The sequence below is a fragment of the Nyctereutes procyonoides genome, unplaced genomic scaffold (genome assembly GCF_905146905.1).
Source record: "Nyctereutes procyonoides isolate TBG_1078 unplaced genomic scaffold, NYPRO_anot_genome, whole genome shotgun sequence".
NCBI classification, from domain to species: domain Eukaryota; kingdom Metazoa; phylum Chordata; class Mammalia; order Carnivora; family Canidae; genus Nyctereutes; species Nyctereutes procyonoides.
The window spans coordinates 17688095-17709112 of record NW_026575024.1 but is presented as its reverse complement, the minus strand read 5'-3'; the positions used below and the strand labels follow the sequence as shown (position 1 = coordinate 17709112).

Below are 21018 nucleotides of genomic sequence, written 5' to 3'. Positions count from 1 at the left end.
CAGGAGCTGTGCCAGGAATGCATCCCTTTCCTCCGACGACCCTGGACACCAGTGAGTGTGGCAGAGCTGGGACTGAGCCACATTATCTCAGAGATGAGGACTTGGGATCAGAAAGGCTGAGTAATTTGCCCAAGTCCCTCCACCTTAAGCAATAGAGCTTGGGCTCCACCTGAGGGCTTGTCCCAAAGCCCTTCTCCTTACGGGCACCGGGCACCACCAAGGTAGTGAATCTGGGTCTGGCAGTGGTTCAGCTCAGAGCATGGCTGCCCGACCAACCATTGGTGCACCCTTTCCAACCTCCAGTTGGACTCAGTGTCCCAGCCTGCTCCCTGGAGGCCTGGCTGAGTTACTGTCAGAGCCAGAGAAGGGGCACTTTCTGCTGTGGTGGGTCCACAGGTTCTAAGTCCCTCGAACAAAATGTTAGCCTGTCATTTGTCCAGGACAGTCACAAGTTAGCCCACTACACAAAAACGCCTGACCCTGGCTGCAAAAGGTTTTGCCTTATTTTTGCAAGGCAAGCATCCTCAGCCTCCACCCTCATACCCGTGTATGATAACCAAATACATTTCCAGACGTTATCAAATGTCCGTGTGTGTGTCAAAATCAAACAAAGGAATCAAACATTTACTGAGCCGCTTCTCTATGCACATACACTTCTGTTCACCAGCTAAGCCCCAAGATGGTCAAGACATGTTTTTACCTCTAGATCTGTGCTGTCCAAGACGGCAGCTACTAAGCCACATGTGGTCACCAAGGACCTGAAATGTGCCTTGTATGACTGAGGAACTGAGTTTTTAAATTTATTTTATGATTTGTTTTAATGAATTTAAACTGAAAAACTAGTACAATGTATGTTCACTCATTAAACATAATGTTTATCTCTTTAAGGTTATACTGAATTTTAACTGTTTAAAATCTAGCATCTGGACTGAGAAGTGCTCTAAGCTGAAAATGTATACCAGATTGCAAAGACTTACTGCAAAAAAAAAAAAGTAAAATATCTTTCATTCATAATTTTAAAATACTGATGGCATGTTAACACGATAATATTTTATATGTACTGTGTTAAATATTATCTATTAAGATTAAATTTGTCTGTTTTTGCTTTTTCTTTTTAAATGTGACTCTAAATGTGAAATTATATGCGTGGTCCCAGTTCTATTTTTATTGAGCAGTGCAACTCTGGAGGATTTCAACAGGGGGAGCTACTGCCCCTCAGGGGACATTGGGGACTGTGTGGAGAGATATAGTTGGTTGTCAAAACTGAGGGGTGAAGTGCTACTGGCATCTAGTGGGTAGAAGCCAGAGGTGCTGCTAAACATCCTACCATGCACATGAAGGCCCCTGACAACAGAATTATCCATCCCCAAATGTCCCTCATGCAGAGGTTGAGAAACCCTGCTCCAGAGCATAGCCAGGAAGTCAGAGACCTGCAGAGCCAGCTGGGAGTGAGCTGAGCAAAGAGGTTAAGGCTATTATCATACTCGGTTCTCATGATTAACTATGGCCAAGGGTGCCACCAGTGGAGCCCCCACTTCTCCCGAAGATAATGAAGCCCAGAGAAGGGAAATCACTTGCCCTCGATCACCAGGCCAGAAGGTGGCAGAGCTGAGAACACAGCCTCAGCTCCGAACGTCAGCCTGTCCCTGCTGCACCATGTGGTCCCACGGTTCTCTGAGCTGGGGCTGATCCAAAAAAGAGGCTGCCCGGGCTTCTCGTCTAATATCCCCGTCCCTCTGATCCAGCAGTTATTATTTACACCAGCCCTCATTGCTATCAGGGGATGAGCATGAATAAAAACACTCTTTGAAAGGGACATTCTGCTCAAAGAGAAACACTTGCAGGCACCTCACCCATCAAATGGGGCCGAGAAACAAATGGAACATGAAGAAATAAACCCGTCAGAGGAGGAACATTCAGACACCTCAGAGGCAAGAGGTAAGAACAAATGTGCCCGATATGGCATTGGCTCTGTTTAAAGAAAACATTATCAGACTGCTCCACTTGAATAGATCCCAGAGAACAATGGCCCGGCGGAAATGGAGCTCCCGCACACACTCCAGAGATGCGTGGTGTCTCAGTAAGGTGGGTATGGGCACAGCAGTGAGAGGCCCTCTCCCCTCACTGACACCTGGGGGCGAAGCTGAGGCTGGTAGGCCTATGATGGGGTGGGGGTGGGGGGCTGGCAATTCCTGAAGGCCTACTACATGCTGCTGTTGGGCATGGAGTCTCTAGGGTCACCCAATAGTAATCTGTAATAGGACTCTGAGGTGTGACAATTAGATTTGCAGGGGAAAGGGGCACCTGGTGGCTCAGTGGTTGAGTGTCTGCCTTCAGCTCAGGGTGTGATCCTGGGGTCCTGGGATCAAGTCCTGCATCGGGCTCCCTGCAGGGAGCCTGCTTCTCCCTCTGTCTATGTCTCTGCCTCTCTTTCTGTGTGTCTCTGAAAAAATAAATACCATCTTTAAAAAAAAAAAAAGATTCACAGCGGAAAAAAGGCTATGCAACTTACCTAAGGTCATATAGGTAGGGAGTGGCTAGAATGACATTCCTGGGATGCTGGCAGTGACCTGCTGAGCTATGCAGGTTGGTGGTAGGGAAAACTGGGCTGAAGTGAATGCCATTGAGACTCTGCCCATGGCTCTTTTCCCAGGCCAGCGTACCTAATGTCCAGCTGCTGTGGGTGCTGGCTGCTAAAGGCTCACAGATACCTCCTAACCGGCAGAAGCGCCATAAAGCAAAGGCGAGGTACCTCTCCAGGAGCCTGTGCACTCCGCCCATGGCAGCCCACGGCCAGTGGCCGGCTGACACAGTGACACAACTGCTGGCCCTTTGGCTTCAAGGTAAGAGCAACTCACACACTCCAGAGGCCCCTGTGGCCTCAGACTGACACAGGCTCCCACATCCTGCCCTATCCTGTCTCCCTGACTTTCTCTCTTCTGAGAATACTCCTTAATGAGGAATTTGCACAGGAATCCCTATGTCAGGCTCTGTGTCTAGAGAGCCCAGCCTAAGGCATCTGATAGCAATGATACTTCTGAGTTTGGGGAGGGCGTGGACAAAAGTGGGCCATGAGGTTGCGGGTGGCCAGACTCCCGTCATCTCTGCCAGTTGCACCCCCTTCTCCGCCATGACAAACTGGCCAGTTAGGGACGAGCTGAGGGGAGACCACTGTCTGAGCAACTACCAAGGACTTCCACTGACAAGAAAGGTCCCCTGGAGTAGGATTTCTAGGTCAGCGATGTCTCTTCTGTCTGTAGGGTCCTGCATGGGCATCAGCCTCCGACACAGGTGGGCTCTGCATCCCAATCTTTGAGTGGCAGATGCTTATGGGAAATGGGATAAAAATACAGTGTGTTCAAGGAAAAAGGGTTGGTATCTACTTCAAACAAATACCTACTCTAGACTGGGCACTCCCACACCAGCCCTTTCACACATTATCTTGTATGATCTCAAATATAGCTCTAGAAGACTCTGCATGTGCAGATTCTATAGCACATGGTGCCCCCCCCCCCCCGCAAAGGTGACTGTTATGATTCCTGCTTAACACACAGGAAAGGGGAGGACCACCACATTTAAAGGGCTTTCCCAGGGCACAGGGGAGGCCTGGAATGAGAGCCAGATCTACTCACTTCCTAAGCACAGATATGGTAGGTCAACTTCTTCCCCAACCTCAGACCACAGCTCCATTGTCACTTTGAGGGGACACATGCTCTTAGCTCCAGGTATGTGTATTTGTTTACTTTGAAAACCACACACACCTCTCTTTTGTAGCACCACTCACAGTTTCAGTTGTACACTAATCAGTGTGGCTCTTTCCCCTCCCAGAAAGGCAGAGGAACATGTCTTCCTTCTCCTCATCATTGTATCCCCCAATGCCTAGAACAGTGCCTGGCACATAGTAGGTACTTAGTAAGCATCTGTAGAATACATGAGTGGATAGATGCATGGATGAAGTAAGGGATGGAGAGATGGGTGGATGGGTGAATGGGTAGGTAAGTGAATGGGTGGGTGGCTGGAAGAAAAAATGGGTGGATGGGTGGGTGGCATGGAGGGACTGCCAGTTCCTCTCTGGTGCACCTGGCCTGGAGGATGCCCTGAGCGTGGGCCACTCTCAATCCCTTCCCACCCGCCCAGGGCTCTGGTGGTCACCTGTGGTGAGGAGGCAGAGTGGAGTCCCCGGGGTCACCTGGGCGCTGCCCATTGGTGCTGACCACAAGGAAGCCAGTCCCCAGGCAGCATGCAGAAGAGAAGGAGAGAAAGAAACACACATGAAAACGTGCGGCACGGTGAACAAAACTACAGTTCTTGTGGCTCTGAAGAGCTCACACTAAACAGCAAAAAGAACATCGTGATCTAACAAAGCAAGGCCTGAAATAGATTTTTAAAAATGAAACGAGAATAAGAGTCAGCATTTATCAAGCACCCACGACATGCCAGGTATCTGCCAGGTACCTCATGTACAACGTTTCTAAGACTTAGAGCAACCCAGAAAGGTCAGTATAATTACAAACGAACCCCCATCATCTTTCCACTCCATGTCTTCTCTCCCGGTCTCTGCTTTCTTAGTAAATGGTGGCCCCATCTGCATAGCAGCTCAAACTAGCAATCTGGGAGTCATCCTTTACCTTTCCTTTCTACTGACCTCTGACTTCTAATCACTCAGCACACCTTAGTAATTCTACTCCAGGAAAGTTCTTGAAGCTTCTCCCTTTCTCTCCAGTTTCATTTCCACTTTGTTCAAGCCACTCTCGTGTTTCACTTGGGTTTGTTAAAGATACCAGCCCCCTCATTGGTCTTCCTGTCTCTGGTCTTGCCCCATTTCAATCCACCCTCCACCCTTCAGCTGAAAGGCATCAGTAAGGTAAACCTCAGAGCTCCTCCTCCAGCTTGCAGACCCTCAATGACAGGATCCTTGCTGTCCTACCACACACTCTGCCTTAAGGGCAATGAGATCCTCTCTGTTATCAATAGCCCCCTAGGTCCTTGTCTGTAGGCTTTAATCAGACTTGTTACCTTGTATGGAACACACACCCTTTCCATCCCTTTATCTGGCTGACAACTACTCATCCTTCAGGAATTAGTTTGGAACTTCTTTCTTGGAGGCTTTAGCCCCTTACCATGTATAGGGCAGATGCTCTGCTCTGTCTTCCCATAACACCCTAGGTCTTCCCTTCTTACAGCAATAACCCTACCATGTTATCTGTGGCTGCATCTTCCTGGACTCTATAAGCTCCTTCAAGGCAGTCACCACGTTTCATTTACTAAGTGCTCCTGTGACCTTGTATTGGTCCTGGCATGTAGTAGGTACTCTGTGAATATTTGTTGGATAAATGAATGAATGAGTGAAGAAATGAATCAGAGAACTGATATAACTTGCTCAAGGTCACAAAACTAATAACAGAGGCAGTATTCAAATCCTGGTTTGCATGACTAATGCTCTTGCCCTTTGAAATCGACCACTTGTTTCTGTAAAGAAAATGACATAAAAGGTAGGAAGGTGTCTTATGCTTGGTGAAAGCCTGCATGTTCCTCTAGTGATTCATCAACAAAACTGTATAAAGCCCCTACACAAAATGGAGAGAGAGAGGTAGGGCATTCCAGACCAAGTGATAAACAGGAAACACATAATTTCAAAAAAAAATCACACAAAAAGCAAGCTTGAGCAAGGTTATGAAACATTATAAAATATAACTGCCAGTCAACTGTCATCATAATATTCCTCCCTTAACAGTGTGGGAAGCTTCACCATTTTCAAAGCACATGCTAAGTCAGAGGTCAGGAAACAGCTCATGGGTCAAATCTGGCTTCCCACTATTTCCTGGAGTGGGTTTAAATGTGATGCTATTTTATTTTTTAAATTTTTATTTACTTATTCTTTAAAAATTTTTTTTAACTTAAACTCTATTTAGTTAATATATAGAGTATTATTAGTTTCAGGGGTAGAATGTAGTGATTCATTGGTTGGGGGAAAAAATCCAAAAGAAGAGTAATATTTTACAACACATGAAAATTATATAAAATTCATATTCTGGTGTCCATAAATAAAGTTTAATTGGAACATGGTCACACTCATTATATATTTATTACTTATGTCTGTTTTCTGTGCTATCATAACAAAGCTGAGTAGGTGTGACAGAGACCACATGGCCTTGTAAAACTGAAGATACTTACTATCTGGCCTTTTACATAAAAGTTGGCCAACCCCTATTTTAAGTGGCTACTTTAATTAACTTTTTCCCACCTTTTGAGGTAGGCAGGACATGGCTTGCATGGTAGAAAGACAAACAGAAGGCTTGAGAAAAGATGTAGCTCCAGTGTTCCCACCTGACCTATTTCAGTGGCTTCCTTCCTCCCATGGTCTTGCCTTGTCTGTGCCTCAGAACCCCATCTCTGATCCATCTTCTAAGGGAGTCTCTTGGGCACGTCCAAGGGCTCCCATGGTCTCAGGATCATGTTCATATACATGCCACCGGGTAATACAGAGTCTTTCATGTCCTGGCCTTGCTTGCTACTTCAAGCACCTCTAACCACTAACCACTAATCACCTCTAACCACCTCTAACCACTCCTGGTCTCTGGTCACATTGGCATCTAACCTTTAGCTTTGACCCATTCACGTTCAGTGGCGTGCTTTCTTGCCTCCAATGATCTGCTCATGCTACTTCCTCAACTCAGAAGACCGCCCTGACTTATTATCTGGCCTTGCTCAATATGATAACTGTCACTCTTTCAAAACTTGTCTCCATAACCATGTACCTGAGAAGGCCCACCCTAAACTGATTTATGTTTCCCTCCTCTGCTCCCACAGCATCCTGAATTTAACTTCATCACAGCACTTAATCATGCTGTACTGATACACTTTATCTGTTTGTTGTTCAACCCACTAGCTATTTGTTGAGTGCTTTATAAGCTCAGCATTGCACTAAGCACATTATATGCACTGTCCCATTAAATTCTTACATTGGACCCGTGAAGTGGCATTACTGTCACTGGTTTACAGATGGGGAAACCAAGACATAGAGCAGTTAAGTGCCTTTTTCAGCCCAGAATCAAAACCTGTCCAAATCCAAAGTCAAAGTTCTCACCCTCTCTGGAACAAGAGGCCACAATCAATAGTAAGTCATACTCAATATGTGTTTATTGAGAACTAAATGAAGTAATGAAATTCTGGATTAGTATTTGCCTACCAGCTGTGTCACTCAGAAAATTACATTTCTGAGTTTCAATTTCTCCACCTATAAAATGGGAATAATAATAAGAATTTCATGAAGTTCTTTTAAGGAATAAATGAAAAACAGTGGAACCCTGGTTGACAAGCCCAGAGGAGCCTCCCCATCCTACCACACAGGAGTACAACTCTGCTAAGCAGGAGTGCTCAGCTCTGAGTGGTAGAAACAGAGGTATAGCTGGACAGGTGTTGGGATGGGAAGAGCTTTTCCTAGTGAGTGGAGTAGCAGAAGGTAAGTGATGGATCATGGGTCTCAGTAGGACACAAAGGGATGTTGAAACAGGAAAGGGTCTCATACCTTTTTGTGTAGAGATGACTAGTTTCCTGGTATCTGGCCTATCTCTCTCCTTAGGCAAATGGAAGACTCCAAGTCTCAGTAGGGCCATGTAAGTGGAAGTGACACAGTCATTTCCAAGTGAGGTATTCAAGATCCAGGTTACTACGCCCATACTTTCTCTGCCCGCACTGTGGGGTCTTTTGAAGCCACATATATTCTAGATGGCATAACAAGAAATAAACTTTTCTGGTATTAAGCTACTGATATTTGAGTATTCATCAGTTATTGCAGCAAAGCTTTACCTATCCTAACTAATTCAGCAGAAGGAAAGGTAGTAGTCCCTTGCTTTCCCCTCTATCACCTGGCTCCCCCATTATATTGGCTTTTCTATTAGAGAATTCAGGACTCCACTCTCTTCATAGTTTCCAGCCTGTGTTCATATATATTTATGTCAACCATTAATGAAAATAGTAAGACTGTGCAAAGAAGGTCAGAATGCTGAGTGCCTCAGACTTCCTTTCTGAGTTTTATGTCCTTCTACAGCAAAGAATATTGAGTAGAGAGAGATGCTGATGGAGATGATGATGATGATACTGGAGAAGATAACCTTGAAGACAAACGAACTTCTTGGTTTATTAGCTTCAATATACTGTAGTAATATAGAAGGCTTAAGGCTCTTTGAGGCACCAGGTCTGCTGCAGATTCCAGGACTTAGTATGGACACTGCCAAAGAGAGACAAAAGACCTTTCACATCCTAAAGATATTACTGGAAAAGAGGCATGGGAAGGGTTTAACAAATAGGAGATAGGAGACCCTGACAATGGGTCATAGAATCTCACCCAGTCTATGTCACTCACTAATAAGATTCAAAATGGTACCATGGGAATACATGAGCTTTGGAGTTAGAGTTCAGCTACAATTCTGTGGATCTCTGAAGTCTATATTCAACCCTCTGGGCTTCTACTGCTTCATTTCTTGAGTAAGGGTTATAAGGATGACCACTGCTTATTTAATGTGTAATACATGCTAGGCTTTGATTCTATCATGGCATTGTAAACTCATGTCTACATACACAGCCTTGTGACTGGTATATACTAGATAGTTAATGTTTGCTAAGCCCCTTCACCACCCCCCTCCTTCAACACTACACCGAAGCTCCATCAGAGAAAGTTTGAGTGGAGCTTTCTTCTCTTTATTTCTAACTCTTATCTTCAGCCTACCCACATTTTCCCCTTTCTTTGACTCATGATTTTAAAAGGGCTCCGCTTCCCTTTGTAAGATGCAATTGCTTTGGAACATCAGATTTGAGCTAAGATCAACTCAGATGTCTCTCGTCTTAGGTAGATAATTCTCATTTCTAGTTCACAGAGATGAATTGAGACTTCCCAGGGACATGTTTGAAGGATAAGTGTTGGTCCTGGTTTTTGTTTTCCCGGACTCTATTGTACCAGCTTTGTCTTCCTGAGTAAGGTATGGAAAAGGGGTGTGTGTGTGTGTGTGTGTGTGTGGTGGGGGAAGCAGTTTGAACACTCCAGAGAGAGGGGATAAGAGAAGAATAAAAGACTAGACAGATATATTAACAGTTGTAGCAAGAAAAATATTAATGGGTTGGGATATTTGAATGTAATCTTTAAGTCAGTTTTGGTCTACTTATGGTATAATCCTGTTCTTCTATCTTGTCACAAGAGTTTCAGGGAAAGCCATATTATTCCTTTGGCATTTTAGGGCCTAGAAGACACTGGATGAGAACAAAAGGGGCCAAGGGTCAATGAGATCTTGTTATATTCAAGCAATTCTGAGAACCCTCAGTGTGGAAAATTTACCTCATTGGGCTTGGCTGGGGAGAATCATCACTCCTTTACCTTAACCTCCAAGCACACACCCTGGGATTTCCCCTCTGAAAGTCTGGGAGGATTTTTAAAGACTGAACAATAGCCAAGAATATTTCAATAGACTGACTTGCAGTAGTCTGTCTCTCATAAGTGATCCTTCACTGGGGTCTCTAATCCAGTGACTATAGCTAGATTTGGGCATCTTGCGGTCCTGAGTCCCTCCTGAAAGTGCTGGGTAGATGATGAGAAAAGGAAAAGTGCTACAGTCAAAGGCTAGCAGGTGCATGAGAAAAATGCTACACCCAGTCAATAAAAATATATGATTTTATGTACATTACCTTTTCATGTGTATTATCTCAAATAATCGGGAGAAAGAATTAATAATCTCTGGATTAAAAGTGAAGTGATAGACTCGTAGAGGTTGACTTATTCAAGGTAAAACAGTTCAGTTTTGGACATGGGATTTGAATCTAGGTGACTCTAATTCCCCATTATTCCATGTGACCTCTCAAAGAAGCTTCATATAAGCTAGAACCTTCCATACAGAATTGGATCAAAAGAGGAGAGGAGGGAAGGCAGTGCACATTTCCTATCTGATAGCAGACAGCTCCTACCTCTTACTTGGCTTCTTGCACCACCTGTGACATGTTATTCTTACGGATAAAGAATCCTCAGACACATCATTCCCCTTTTTGGCTCCAGTCTTAGCATCAGCAAAATGAGGGCATCTCACTGGAGAATGGGTATTTATTGTCCTGCCAGTCTCTGCAGGGGTGAGGATCCATTACGAAGAGAGAAGAGAAAATGCTGGATGAAATGGTCTACCTCGGGCTTAGCCATTATAAAAAGAAGCCACATTTACAAAAGACCATTGCCCATGCCTCTTTCTTGTTGCCATTGGGACAATGGTTTTAGTCCATCACTACCACAGGGCAGCATGGAACTGCTGGTGACACCGGCCCCTTATCTCATGCTTCACTTATCTCATGCTTCATTATTCTGGAGTTCAGCTTTCAGCACCTACTCCAAGGGGGTTGTTTTAATGGGATCGTTAGAGAGTGTTTACTAGATTAAAACTGTGGCTGTCTTCTGCAAAGCAACTCTGCAAATGGCTTTATGGGTTTCCGGATTTATTTTGTCTCAATGACTAGGCTCAGTTTGCAAATCAAATCAAAGCTGATTTTTCTAACTGCCACTCGGGCGCACCCAGCGGGAGTCTGCAGAGCCAGCTGTGTTCCCTTGATGGCTGGTGCCAGAGATGGGAGTGCTGCTGCCTGCTGGTGGCCAGAGAGTTTCCAACAGGGAGAGGACAGACAAGCAAGTACCTCCCTGACCCTAATTGGGGTAGGCGGACATAGTCAAAGATAGCAAATTTTATTTTCTGGAAGGAGAAAAGGCAGACAAGATCTAGGTGGCCTCAAAGACTCATTGGCAGAAATAATTGGGAGCCAAATATGGACTCACGATATGATGCTCCCAACAAATGAAGTGTCCCATGGTGGAAGGAACTCCTTGGAACAGAAGTGAGGTCCCTGTCATAGCAAGCAGAACTGGACATCAGTTTTGGAAGAGAAACTGACTGGTATGACTCTAGAATGAGCCTCTGGATCAGAAACCATTTTTCCCTTGGCCAGCTCTGAGTCAGAAAGTCATGACCTGAGATGTTCAGGTGCTTCCTTCAGCTGCTGCAGCCTGGGGCAGGGCATCTTCTACTACATGGGGTAATCATCTTCCAAGGGGGAAAGAATGTCCCCTTGCCCCCATTCTTGAGCACCTTGTAAGTCTAAGTATCCCAACCCAAACTCCTACGTCCTCCATGTTCCCCAGGGTCACCTCTGACTAGATTCAGCTTACATCTTCAACCTGGTTCCTAAATTGAGCCCATCCCTCATATTCCAAATATAAGGTAAACATTATTTAATGGGTCTAAATGCACCTCCTCCCCACTTGCCCTGTCTCACAGTTTCTGTTTTAACTATACAGATGAAACTTCATTGTTACGGCAGAAAAGGCAGAAATCCTGGTCTTCTTGTTCAATGCGGAACAATCTTGGAGAAGCTTATACTCACTGGTATCTAGCCTAGGCTTCAGTTTATCTGAGAATAGATTCTTGCTTAGCATTTTCTCATTACCTATCTCACTTCCCTCTGTCATTTATAGATTTCTTCCAAGAGCCGTCCCTTAATACCTTACATGCACCCAAATCCCTGCCTCAGGTTCTGCTTCTAGGGAATCTGTCTTAAGAGAGCTTCCTTTTGCCTTTATCTGCTCATGGATAAACTCCACTTCCCCACTAGGGTTGTATTCACATTCTAATGCCTCTAAGTCTCCAGCCACTGTTAATCACAGGCAACCTCTCACAGAGGAGCAAGGTAATTATGAATGTGAATCTGGGCAGGGCCAACAAGTCCCTCACCAATGAAAAAGACTACCTTCAAGGCTTTTGAGGGGAGCTTGTTCTGATCCTAGAATTATCCCTTCTACTAGCAAATACGAAACTCCCACCCCACAGTCCCTTAGCTGTGCCTTCAATTTGTGGTTCTATAAATAAACAGTGCCTCCTGGTGATATGTGAATCTACCCATTGAATACTATCTAAATACAGGGGCCTTGGCTCTTTAGGGGCTTTGGGCCAGGGGTGTGGCTCCTCTCACAGTCTGAGGTCCTTAGTCAACCTCCCAAATCCTACCCTTGATCCAGGTCCAGTGCAATTTCCAATGTTAAATGAGAAGGGGTGATGATGGACAAGGAAACACCAAGTCTCTTAGACTACATGGGTCCCAGAGAAGCAGAGCCCCAGAACATGGAACGTACCTGCCATTACTACCAGACAGAGCCTTTGGTACTATTGTTACTTTAGTCTCCATTCTGTACATTTCACTTCTTTTTGGAAGCAGTGATCACAATCATAACTCTACTATTATCTATTAAAATCATTTATGTAAGGTCTGTTTCCTCACTACATTGTGAGATCCTTGAGGACAGGAACCACACGTGCTGGTTCACCATAAAACCACAGCTCCTTGCAAAGTATGCAGCTCACAGATGCTGGGTGAGCTGACTATACAAAGGAAGTAACTTTCATCGACAATAATTTCATCCAAAACGCTTTATAGTAAACACAACACTTATACATTTATTGTACCATCTGATCCTCCAACAAATTGGATGGTGGGGGTCTTCCTATGCTGGATCTGGCTTGTACCATCTTGCTAGAGCCTATTGTTAAACATTGACTTTTTTTGCAAGCCAGTGTCAAACCCTTGGTAGCTCGATATTGGACATGGTGGGGATAGTTATATCCTGGAAATCAATAAAGCCTATAAATAAGGGTTTTCTTTTACAAAGATTGGGTTTATCATCAAACTGCTGTTAAAAAATGTTCTGTAAATGAATAGATGGGCATAACTTTAAATATGGTGCCTCTGAGTCTCAGGAAGATGAAGTGAGGCTTTCAAGATCTCTGACCCTTGCTACAGTGAGATGCTGGCTTCAAATGCATTTACTCATTCTAGCAGGTATTTTTCAAGTGCCAACGATGTGCCAGAAACTTCCTGCCATGGCAAAATGTGATGAGGAAATTTATAGTTAAGACCAAGGAGCCCCTCATCAGAGATCCTCTCAATCAGCACTGGTGATGCCTGCCCCAGTAGATGAGACCTGCACAGGCCCCAGAAACATGACTGGATTGGGACCTGATGCTCCCCTATCATGTGGGGTCTGAAAAGAGTCCTACTGTCACAGACCTAGCCATCAGGTGCAGATAGCCCACTGTGTTTACCCTCTGCCCAGGTCTCTTTCCACAGAACCTGCAGCTCCTTTGCCAAAGCAACCTCCCTCGGCTTCTCAAGGGAACAACAGTCAAATATAGACCTAGCCCACCATTAAGCCCCCTCTAACAGGGCTGGTTCCTGCTCCTTGCATACCCTTAAGCCTATTGAGATTATACCATGAATAACGAATAGTCAGAGGCCCCCATAGAAACCACAAGGATACTACCCCTAATTGCATGGGTCCTGCTACAGGTTGAACTATGCATCCATCTCCCAATTCCTATGTTGAAGTCACAACCCCCAGTATTTCAGAATGGAACATTATTTGGTAATAGGGTTGGTAGATTTAATTAGTTAACTAAGGACAAGGTCAAACTAGAGTAGGAGGGGCTCCTAATCTAACAGTACCAGTGTCCCTATGAAAAAGGGAAAATGTCAACACTGGATGCCTACAGGGAGAATGCCATGTGAAGATGAAAACCAAGTAACATCAAAGATTATCAGCAGCTGGGGAAGAGGCATGGGTCAGATCCTTCCCCCACAGACCTCAAAGGAACCAACCCTACTGATAACCTTAACCTTAGGCTTCTAGCCTCTAGAACCGTGAAACAAGAAATTTTGTGGTTAAGCCATTCAGCTGGTGGCACTTTGGTATAGCAGCCACAGAAGACTAATCCAGGTCTCTTGCTTTGCAACCCTCCATACTGGGCAGCACTACTTTAGAGTTTGGGTGACTAACAGGGATGTTACAGACAGACAAGGGTTAGAGCCCCATGCTGGAACCAGGTGTGGAATCTAACAGAAGAGGCACTGCACTCAGGGACAGGTCAGAATGGCCCTGCCTGAGTGCTGGGGGCTGTTACATCCTGTGTGGGAACCCTCCAGTTCTGCGGGACTCACACAGTGGACTACGGACATCATCTGGAATCACCAGGGTCAGGGACGAAACACCAGCCAGTTGATTCATCACCAGAGTGGTGGCCTCAAGCTTACACATGTGATCACACTCCAGAGCTGGATGCCCACTGGCAGTCCCGGAAGGCAGGTGCCATGATGACAGGGAGGTGGAAGTGCTTGGAGGGACCTGGGTGACCAGTGGAATATGCCACCGGCACTTTACATACTGCCAATGCCTGTGGGATTCCCAGTATCTTATTTTCCTTTGTTAAAAGGAAAAGTGTTTTTGGCAAACCCACAAAACGAGAAATTTGATTCAGGAAAGAGATGGGTCAAATATGGATTTCTGCCTTAGATCCTTGATAGAGTCCTCATAAGCAGTGCATGGAATTAGGGAGGGTTTGCCTTTAAACAATTCTGGACGCTCCTGGGCTAATTCGAGATACAGAGAAGACACTAACCAAATACAGGTCTCCTTTCCTTTGTCTTTTCTCAGCTTTTTTTTTTTTTTTTTTTTTTTTTTCCAACAAGTATCCTCTTATCTGAGGTAGTGCTGAGACGGCTAACTCCCCGGACTCTCTGAGTCTGGCATTCTGCCTTGTCCAGCTTTCTGTCCCATTCTAGGTGCTTCCAGAACTCTGTCCCTCCGGGCTAACATGACAGCCCTTGCAGATCTGGAAAGTGAGTGTGTCAATCTACCTCTGACTCATTGCTGCCTGGCTGGGGCTTTGCCAGCTAGCTGCAAATTCACATTCATTCACTTGTTCTCATCCTTCCAAACACCTACATGCTCTGTGGGCACACACTCCACTAAGGAGGAAGATTGTATCCTAAAGGTCAAACAGGAGGAGAGATCTTTATGCTATGAAGAGGTACGAGCTCTCTTCTCTAGCTCTTTAAAGACTACTGCAATTCTCCTTCAGAGAAGCAATGCAGCTCTGGAGAAGCATGGCATGGTGAGCCTCTATATTTGTAAAATCACCAGGGGAGTAAACTTTTAAGTATTCTCTCAAAAAGCCTCCCCATGTACCTATTGCCCATCCAACCCTGTGTTCCTAATGTCCAACTTGGAATATAAGATCTAAGAAGGTACCCTTTGTGCGGGGGGTTTTTGTCCCAGAGGGGGTCCCTAGAATTCCACACCCCTGTGGAGGGGAGAGGAATCACATCAACCCCTCCCTTATCTAGAAGTCAAAAGCTGGAGGGGAGCTACAGAGCACCATCATAGTGGGTGAAGGAGGTCTCCCTATAAGTTTCTTTCTTTCCCTGACTGCCCCTTTAAGCAGGACACTGCAGACACTCAGCTGTCCTACTTGCAGTCTGGAGCTCCAGTGCTATTGATGTTCTTCCTTCTGGATTATCTGTTTTCCTCAGTGGGAAAGTCTGCCAAGGCCTGTGATTTGTGCCACTTTTGTTTGCAGGCCATCAATTCTCTTTGCCTCACAAAGAGCATTTTATCTCTTTCTGTCCAGTAGCCTGAGTTCCTGAGAGTGAACAAGTGAGGGACACACTGGCCTCTCATGACATGTGAAATCAGAGTGAGTTCTTATCATGGTGAGTCCTTACTGCTTCTGTCTTCTCCCTCCTGTATCATCTTCCCTCTTCTGCCTACACATTGAGCTGGTTTTCTTCAAAGTTATGAAAGTCACGAGTGATAGGTTTTGGTGTATATTTTGTCAAATAACATAGATATTCTCCTCCTTCTCCCCCTCTCTCCCCACTCCTTCATCTCTTCTTCTTCCCCTACTCATGTGTGCATTTTCCTCGCATGAGTGTGCATATGCATATATGTTCACATATACACACTGGGGTCATCATCTTTGTTCATGGTTTATGTCTATGATTATATGCATATATATTATATTTATATTCATAATTGTCATCTCTGTGGAAGCATCCTATATAACTATCTGGGCTGTCGATAAATGCAGGGAACAATAGAATTGTCCAGTTTTGTTGTGTTTATGTGGAGACAATGGCTGTTAAAAATATCCATTCTATAACAAAAAAGATAAACCTGATTTCTAGCCATTCAACCTTGTAATAGGTTAAATGATAACAAACCATTCATTGATTTTTTTTTAAAAAAGTAATAAACAGAAACATGTACCAATTGAAAGGGCCAGGCAATTCAATTATAATTAGGAAAACAAAAAGTGATGAGCCTGAACAATGCTGCCTTAGGTTTTGGGATAAGTATTGAAAATGCCAACTACATAACAATGCAGCGTTTGTTTTCTCATTATTAAAGGCACCAAAACTATCACCTCATTTGTGAAAGCCAAACTTAGTTGAAAAAAAGTACAAAACTTGAAAGATAGATCTGATAGACATACTTAAAAAAATACCCACATAAACACAGACCCAAATATAATGAAAATATATAGAAGAATGAGTAAAAATTTATATTCACCACCCTATTGATTAAATGTACCAGTCCATTCATCCAACCATCTGTCCATCCATCCATCCATCCATCCACTGATTCAACAAATATGTTTTGAGCTCTTACTATGCTTTAGGCACTGTGCTATTAATATACACTATATATATTAATACCTAGATGTAAATGACTCCAATGAAAATAACAATTCCTTCTTTTATTTTTAGTAATTGTTGGCTCAACTTTCCCTGTGTAGCTACAAGGAGAAATGCTTAAACAGCTGAAGACAGACAAGGACATGCCAACATACCTTTTGTAGCCAGGCGAACGCAGTTGATTTTGGTCTCCTGTGAACAACAGAAATGAGGTTCCAGTTAATTAGTTGCAGGTTTGATTGTTATATATAAAAAATACGTATATTTTTTAGTTATAATCTTAAATCTGTCCTTTTCATTTCTTCCCCCACTGGAATCACCTTTTAATTCTATTTCTTTTTTTTTTTTTTTCAAGCTAGATACATACTTGGCTCCTTTCACTTCCTGGCTGCCATCACCTCATGAGCTTCTTTTCCAGACAGAACCACTTCTAAACATATCAGATGCTGCTACTACCTAGCACAACTTTAACAATGATACAAAGTGAGTATACTATGGCATGAGCTAGTTGATGGCCCCAAGAGCATCCCTGGGAAACTATAAGTAAATAATCTATCTATCAGTACAGCCTGAAACAGACACTTGGCAACAGTCCAGTCAATATGAACGTGTAAGAATCAAACTGCAAAGTTCACGTTCAAAAAGTCACTTTGGCCCTGAGATCTTTGATGAACCTCACAGGTTTCATGGATAATGTTTTGTGTGTATGTTTGCACAGCAATAAAATCTTTGCTGGGTGAACTATCTAGTTCTTGTTGGCTGTTCCCCAAGTGGACAAAATCCATAAACTTGTGATGTTACTGGGCATGTAGTTGAGGTACAGAAGAGTGTGCTTAGGAGAATAATTTTAGCCTGCTTTATTGGGATCATCTCCCTGGAGGCTCTAGAACCAGTTGAAAATTCCAGTTGACTAAGCTATACCCTCAGCAGTAGTCTGAATCTAGTGAAGCAATGAAAATAAAGGGCAAATAATGCAAGTGTGTGTGTCTCAAGAATCATATGTGTCTTGCTACTGTGCACTCATAAGAAATCAATCCATATTGAAGGCACTTGTGTTAGGTCTTTGAGGGTTCCTGGACCCAATTCTATTATGTGTGTGAGGTGTCCCTCCCCTTCTACAGCACCAAACAATCCTCTAGATACCAGCAGGGTATCTAAGAATTCAACTCAGTTCTGATACTGTCTACCTGGAGATGGCATCAGATTCCACAGGTTAAGGGTTCAGTTCTATAAGACTGTCTTCTACTCTCCATTTCAGATGCCAGGTACAAGCATAGTTACCTATTCTTCTAACCTACTAGCTACAGATGCTAAGTTCCAATGACCTCTTCCTTAGGCTCAATTAGTTTGCTACAGCAGCTCACAGACTCAGAGGAATATATTACCAGATCACCAGTTTATTGTAAAAGGATGTAACTCAAGAATAGCCAGATGGAAGAGATGCATAGGGTGAGGTATGTGGGGAGGGGTGGAGAACCTCTATGCCTTTTCCAGAAGGCTATCCTCTCCAATCTCCATGTGGTCACCTACCCAGAAGCTTTCTAAACCCAGTCCTTCTGGATTTTTGTGGAGCCTTCCCTGCATAGTCATTATGGACTAAGTCATTGGTTATTGGCTGATCCAACCTCCAGCCCCTCACTTTTCCCCAGAAGTCCAGTAGGCTGGGTGTTGGATAGGACTGTGAGACTAAAAGTTCCAACCCTCTAATCAGAAGTTGATCCTCCTGGCAACAGCTACTTCCTTGGGTGAGGTCCAAAAGTCACCCTCATTAACATTACAAATGACACCTTTATTGCTACTGACACTTAGGAAATTCACCTGAATGACCAAAAATGTACTTCATCTAAGAAATCACAATACTACATCAATAGTACAGGGTTATGAGAAGTATAAAACATATGAACTTCATTTCAGTGGCCATAAACAGTAAAGGTATACTTCCCACTCAAACTAATATGGCCAGTGTAGGTGCAGGAATGGGTCTGAAATGGGGTAGTGGTAGTGGTTGGAGGATACTGTAACCACTATAGTCACTTAGAGACCAAGGCTGGTACCTCCATTTTTAAATATTTTTAATTTTTAAATTAAAACAATTTTATTTAAATTCCATTTAGTTAACATATAGAGTATTATTAATTTTAGGGGCAGAATTTAGTGATTCCTCAGTTGCATATAACACCCAGTGCTCATTATATCAAGTGCCCTCCTTAATGCCCATCACCCAATTACCTCATCCCCCCCACCTACTTCCCCTCCAGCAACCCTAAGTTTGTTTCCCACAGTTAAGAGTCCCTTATGGTTTGCCTCTCTGTTTTCATCTTATTTTTCCTTCCCTTCCCCTCTGTTCATCTGTTTTGTTTCTTAAATTCCATATATGAGTGAAATCATATGGTATTTGTTTTTCTCTGACTTATTTCACTTAGCATAATACCTTCTAGTTCCATCCACGTCACTGGAAATGGCAAGATTTCATTCTTTTTGATGGGTAATATTCCATTCTTTATCTAGTCATCTGTTTTTTTTTTTAATCTAGTCATCTGTTGATGAACATCTGGGCTCTCTCCATATTTTGGCTACTGTGGACATTTCTGCTATAAACATGTACATGTACCCCTTTGAATCACTGTTTTTGTATCCTTTGGATAAAAGCCTAGTAATCCAAGTGCTGGGTCATAAGGTAGTTCTATATTTAACTTTATGAGAAACTTCCAAACTGTTTTTTCCAGAGTGGCTGTACCAGTTTGCATTACCACCAATAGTGTAAGAGGGTTCCCCTTTCTCTGCAAGCCTGACAACATCTGTTGTTTCCTGAATTTTTCATTTTAGCCATTCTGACTGGTGCGAGGTGGTATCTCATTTTGGTTTTGATTTGTATTTCCCTGATGATGATGATATTGAGCATTTTTTCATCCTGTTAGCCATTTGTATGTCTTCTTCAGAGAAATGTCTGCTCGTGTCTACCTCCATTTTAACACAAGGCTTCACCGTTCATTGAGGCAGGAAGAAAAAAATGCTGGAGTTTGGCACTCGTAATTAAATGCTTTGTATCAAAAGTTACACTCACTTTACTCAAGTTTCATTGGCTAGAACCAGTCATACGGCCATGCCCAACTTAAGTGAGATAGAGAAATGGAGTCCTCTGTGCACCCAGAAGTAGAGAAGAAATGGTAGTATCTACAGCAGAGTCTATTTTCTCTAGGCATACCTCTAATGCTAGAAACTGTATCTTCAAATAAACTCAAGTATGACTCCCCAGTGGTCTTGATTCTGTTCCTCAAACCAAAGAAAGTCTGCCCTTGCTTGTATACAAAAGATATCTGGATATTGAAAGATGGTTCTCATGTCCATTAACATTCTTCTTCTTCAACAATTCCTCAGATGATTAAAGTTCAAATCCTTTGAACCAATATTGCTATTCATTCTGGGACATCCTCCAGTTTTGTCTCTCTTAACAAGAAGGGTCTAGAGTAGGAAGCAGCAGTCCACTTTCAGTTTTGTCAATATATGATTATCTAGATTATAACGATTTTCTATTTTCCTTAGTTATACTGAGCTTCTATTAACATAGCCAACATCTCACTTTTTCATTGATCATGCTGAATGTGCCATCAACCTTCCCCCACACAAAAAAAAAATGTGCCTGATTCTACATACAAAAATGTGGTTGCATTTCTGGAATCCAAGTTCAGAGTCATATACTGATTTCCCTGTTGACTTCCATCTTCATTGATCTGATTGCTATAGTCTGCCATTATATTCTCTACCATTTACAAGTTTTTGAACATATTTTTCCTATAATTTTATCCAGATCGTTAATATAAGTTATAACCTGGAAAATGCCATTGATAAAGCTATGTGACATGTTCTGGAATCTGCCTTCTGGGTTGGCATTCATTGCTCATCAGAATTTTTGTTGGTTATCTAACTACTCACCTCCTCAACTGCTTATGCGCTTGGATCCTACTTCTGTGTCTTTCCACCAAAATAGCTTGAGAATACAGTCAGACTCACTTCAGACACTCAGACTCTAACTACTGCATTTCCCTAATCTATCAGCTGAGAACTCTCTCAAAGAAAGAAGATTGGGTTGCTGTGACTTTCTCTTTAGGACAAGTGCTTCCTTTCCTTTCTTTTTTTAATGCTGAAAGAACTCTCTTTCAAAATAAACAATTGCTTTATTGAAAAACTGGAAAATGCAGAAATGTTAAGAGAGTATCATACATTATGATTCATATATATGAAGTATTCATTTGAGGTGTTCATGTGATATTTCAAGTATGCTATATTTCAAGAAAAAGGTTTTTTAAAGAGTATATCCTGAAGACAGAAAGCGGGAATAATTATGAATAAAAAGCATAAAAATAAAGTAGAACTTTCTAAATGTGATGCCAAAGAAGCCTCAGTCACAAATGAGGTAAAACTTGAAAATAATAAAAGTGGGCCAACTAATTTTTTTGTTTTCATGTTTGG

General features: G+C 43.1%; 1 protein-coding gene across 3 annotated transcripts in view; it reads right to left on the bottom strand.

Moving 5' to 3' along the window:
* The window catches only part of PTPRT (protein tyrosine phosphatase receptor type T), a 1038801-nt gene that overhangs the window by 193605 nt on the left and 824178 nt on the right, over positions 1-21018 (bottom strand). For 2 of the 3 annotated variants that reach the window (XM_055306315.1, XM_055306321.1), the window contains exon 13: positions 16704-16740. In XM_055306315.1, the coding sequence (XP_055162290.1) occupies positions 16704-16740 (37 nt within the window). Of the gene's footprint in view, positions 1-4152; positions 4210-16703; positions 16741-21018 lie in introns of all 3 variants that reach the window. The other variant, XM_055306331.1, reaches the window with a different exon arrangement.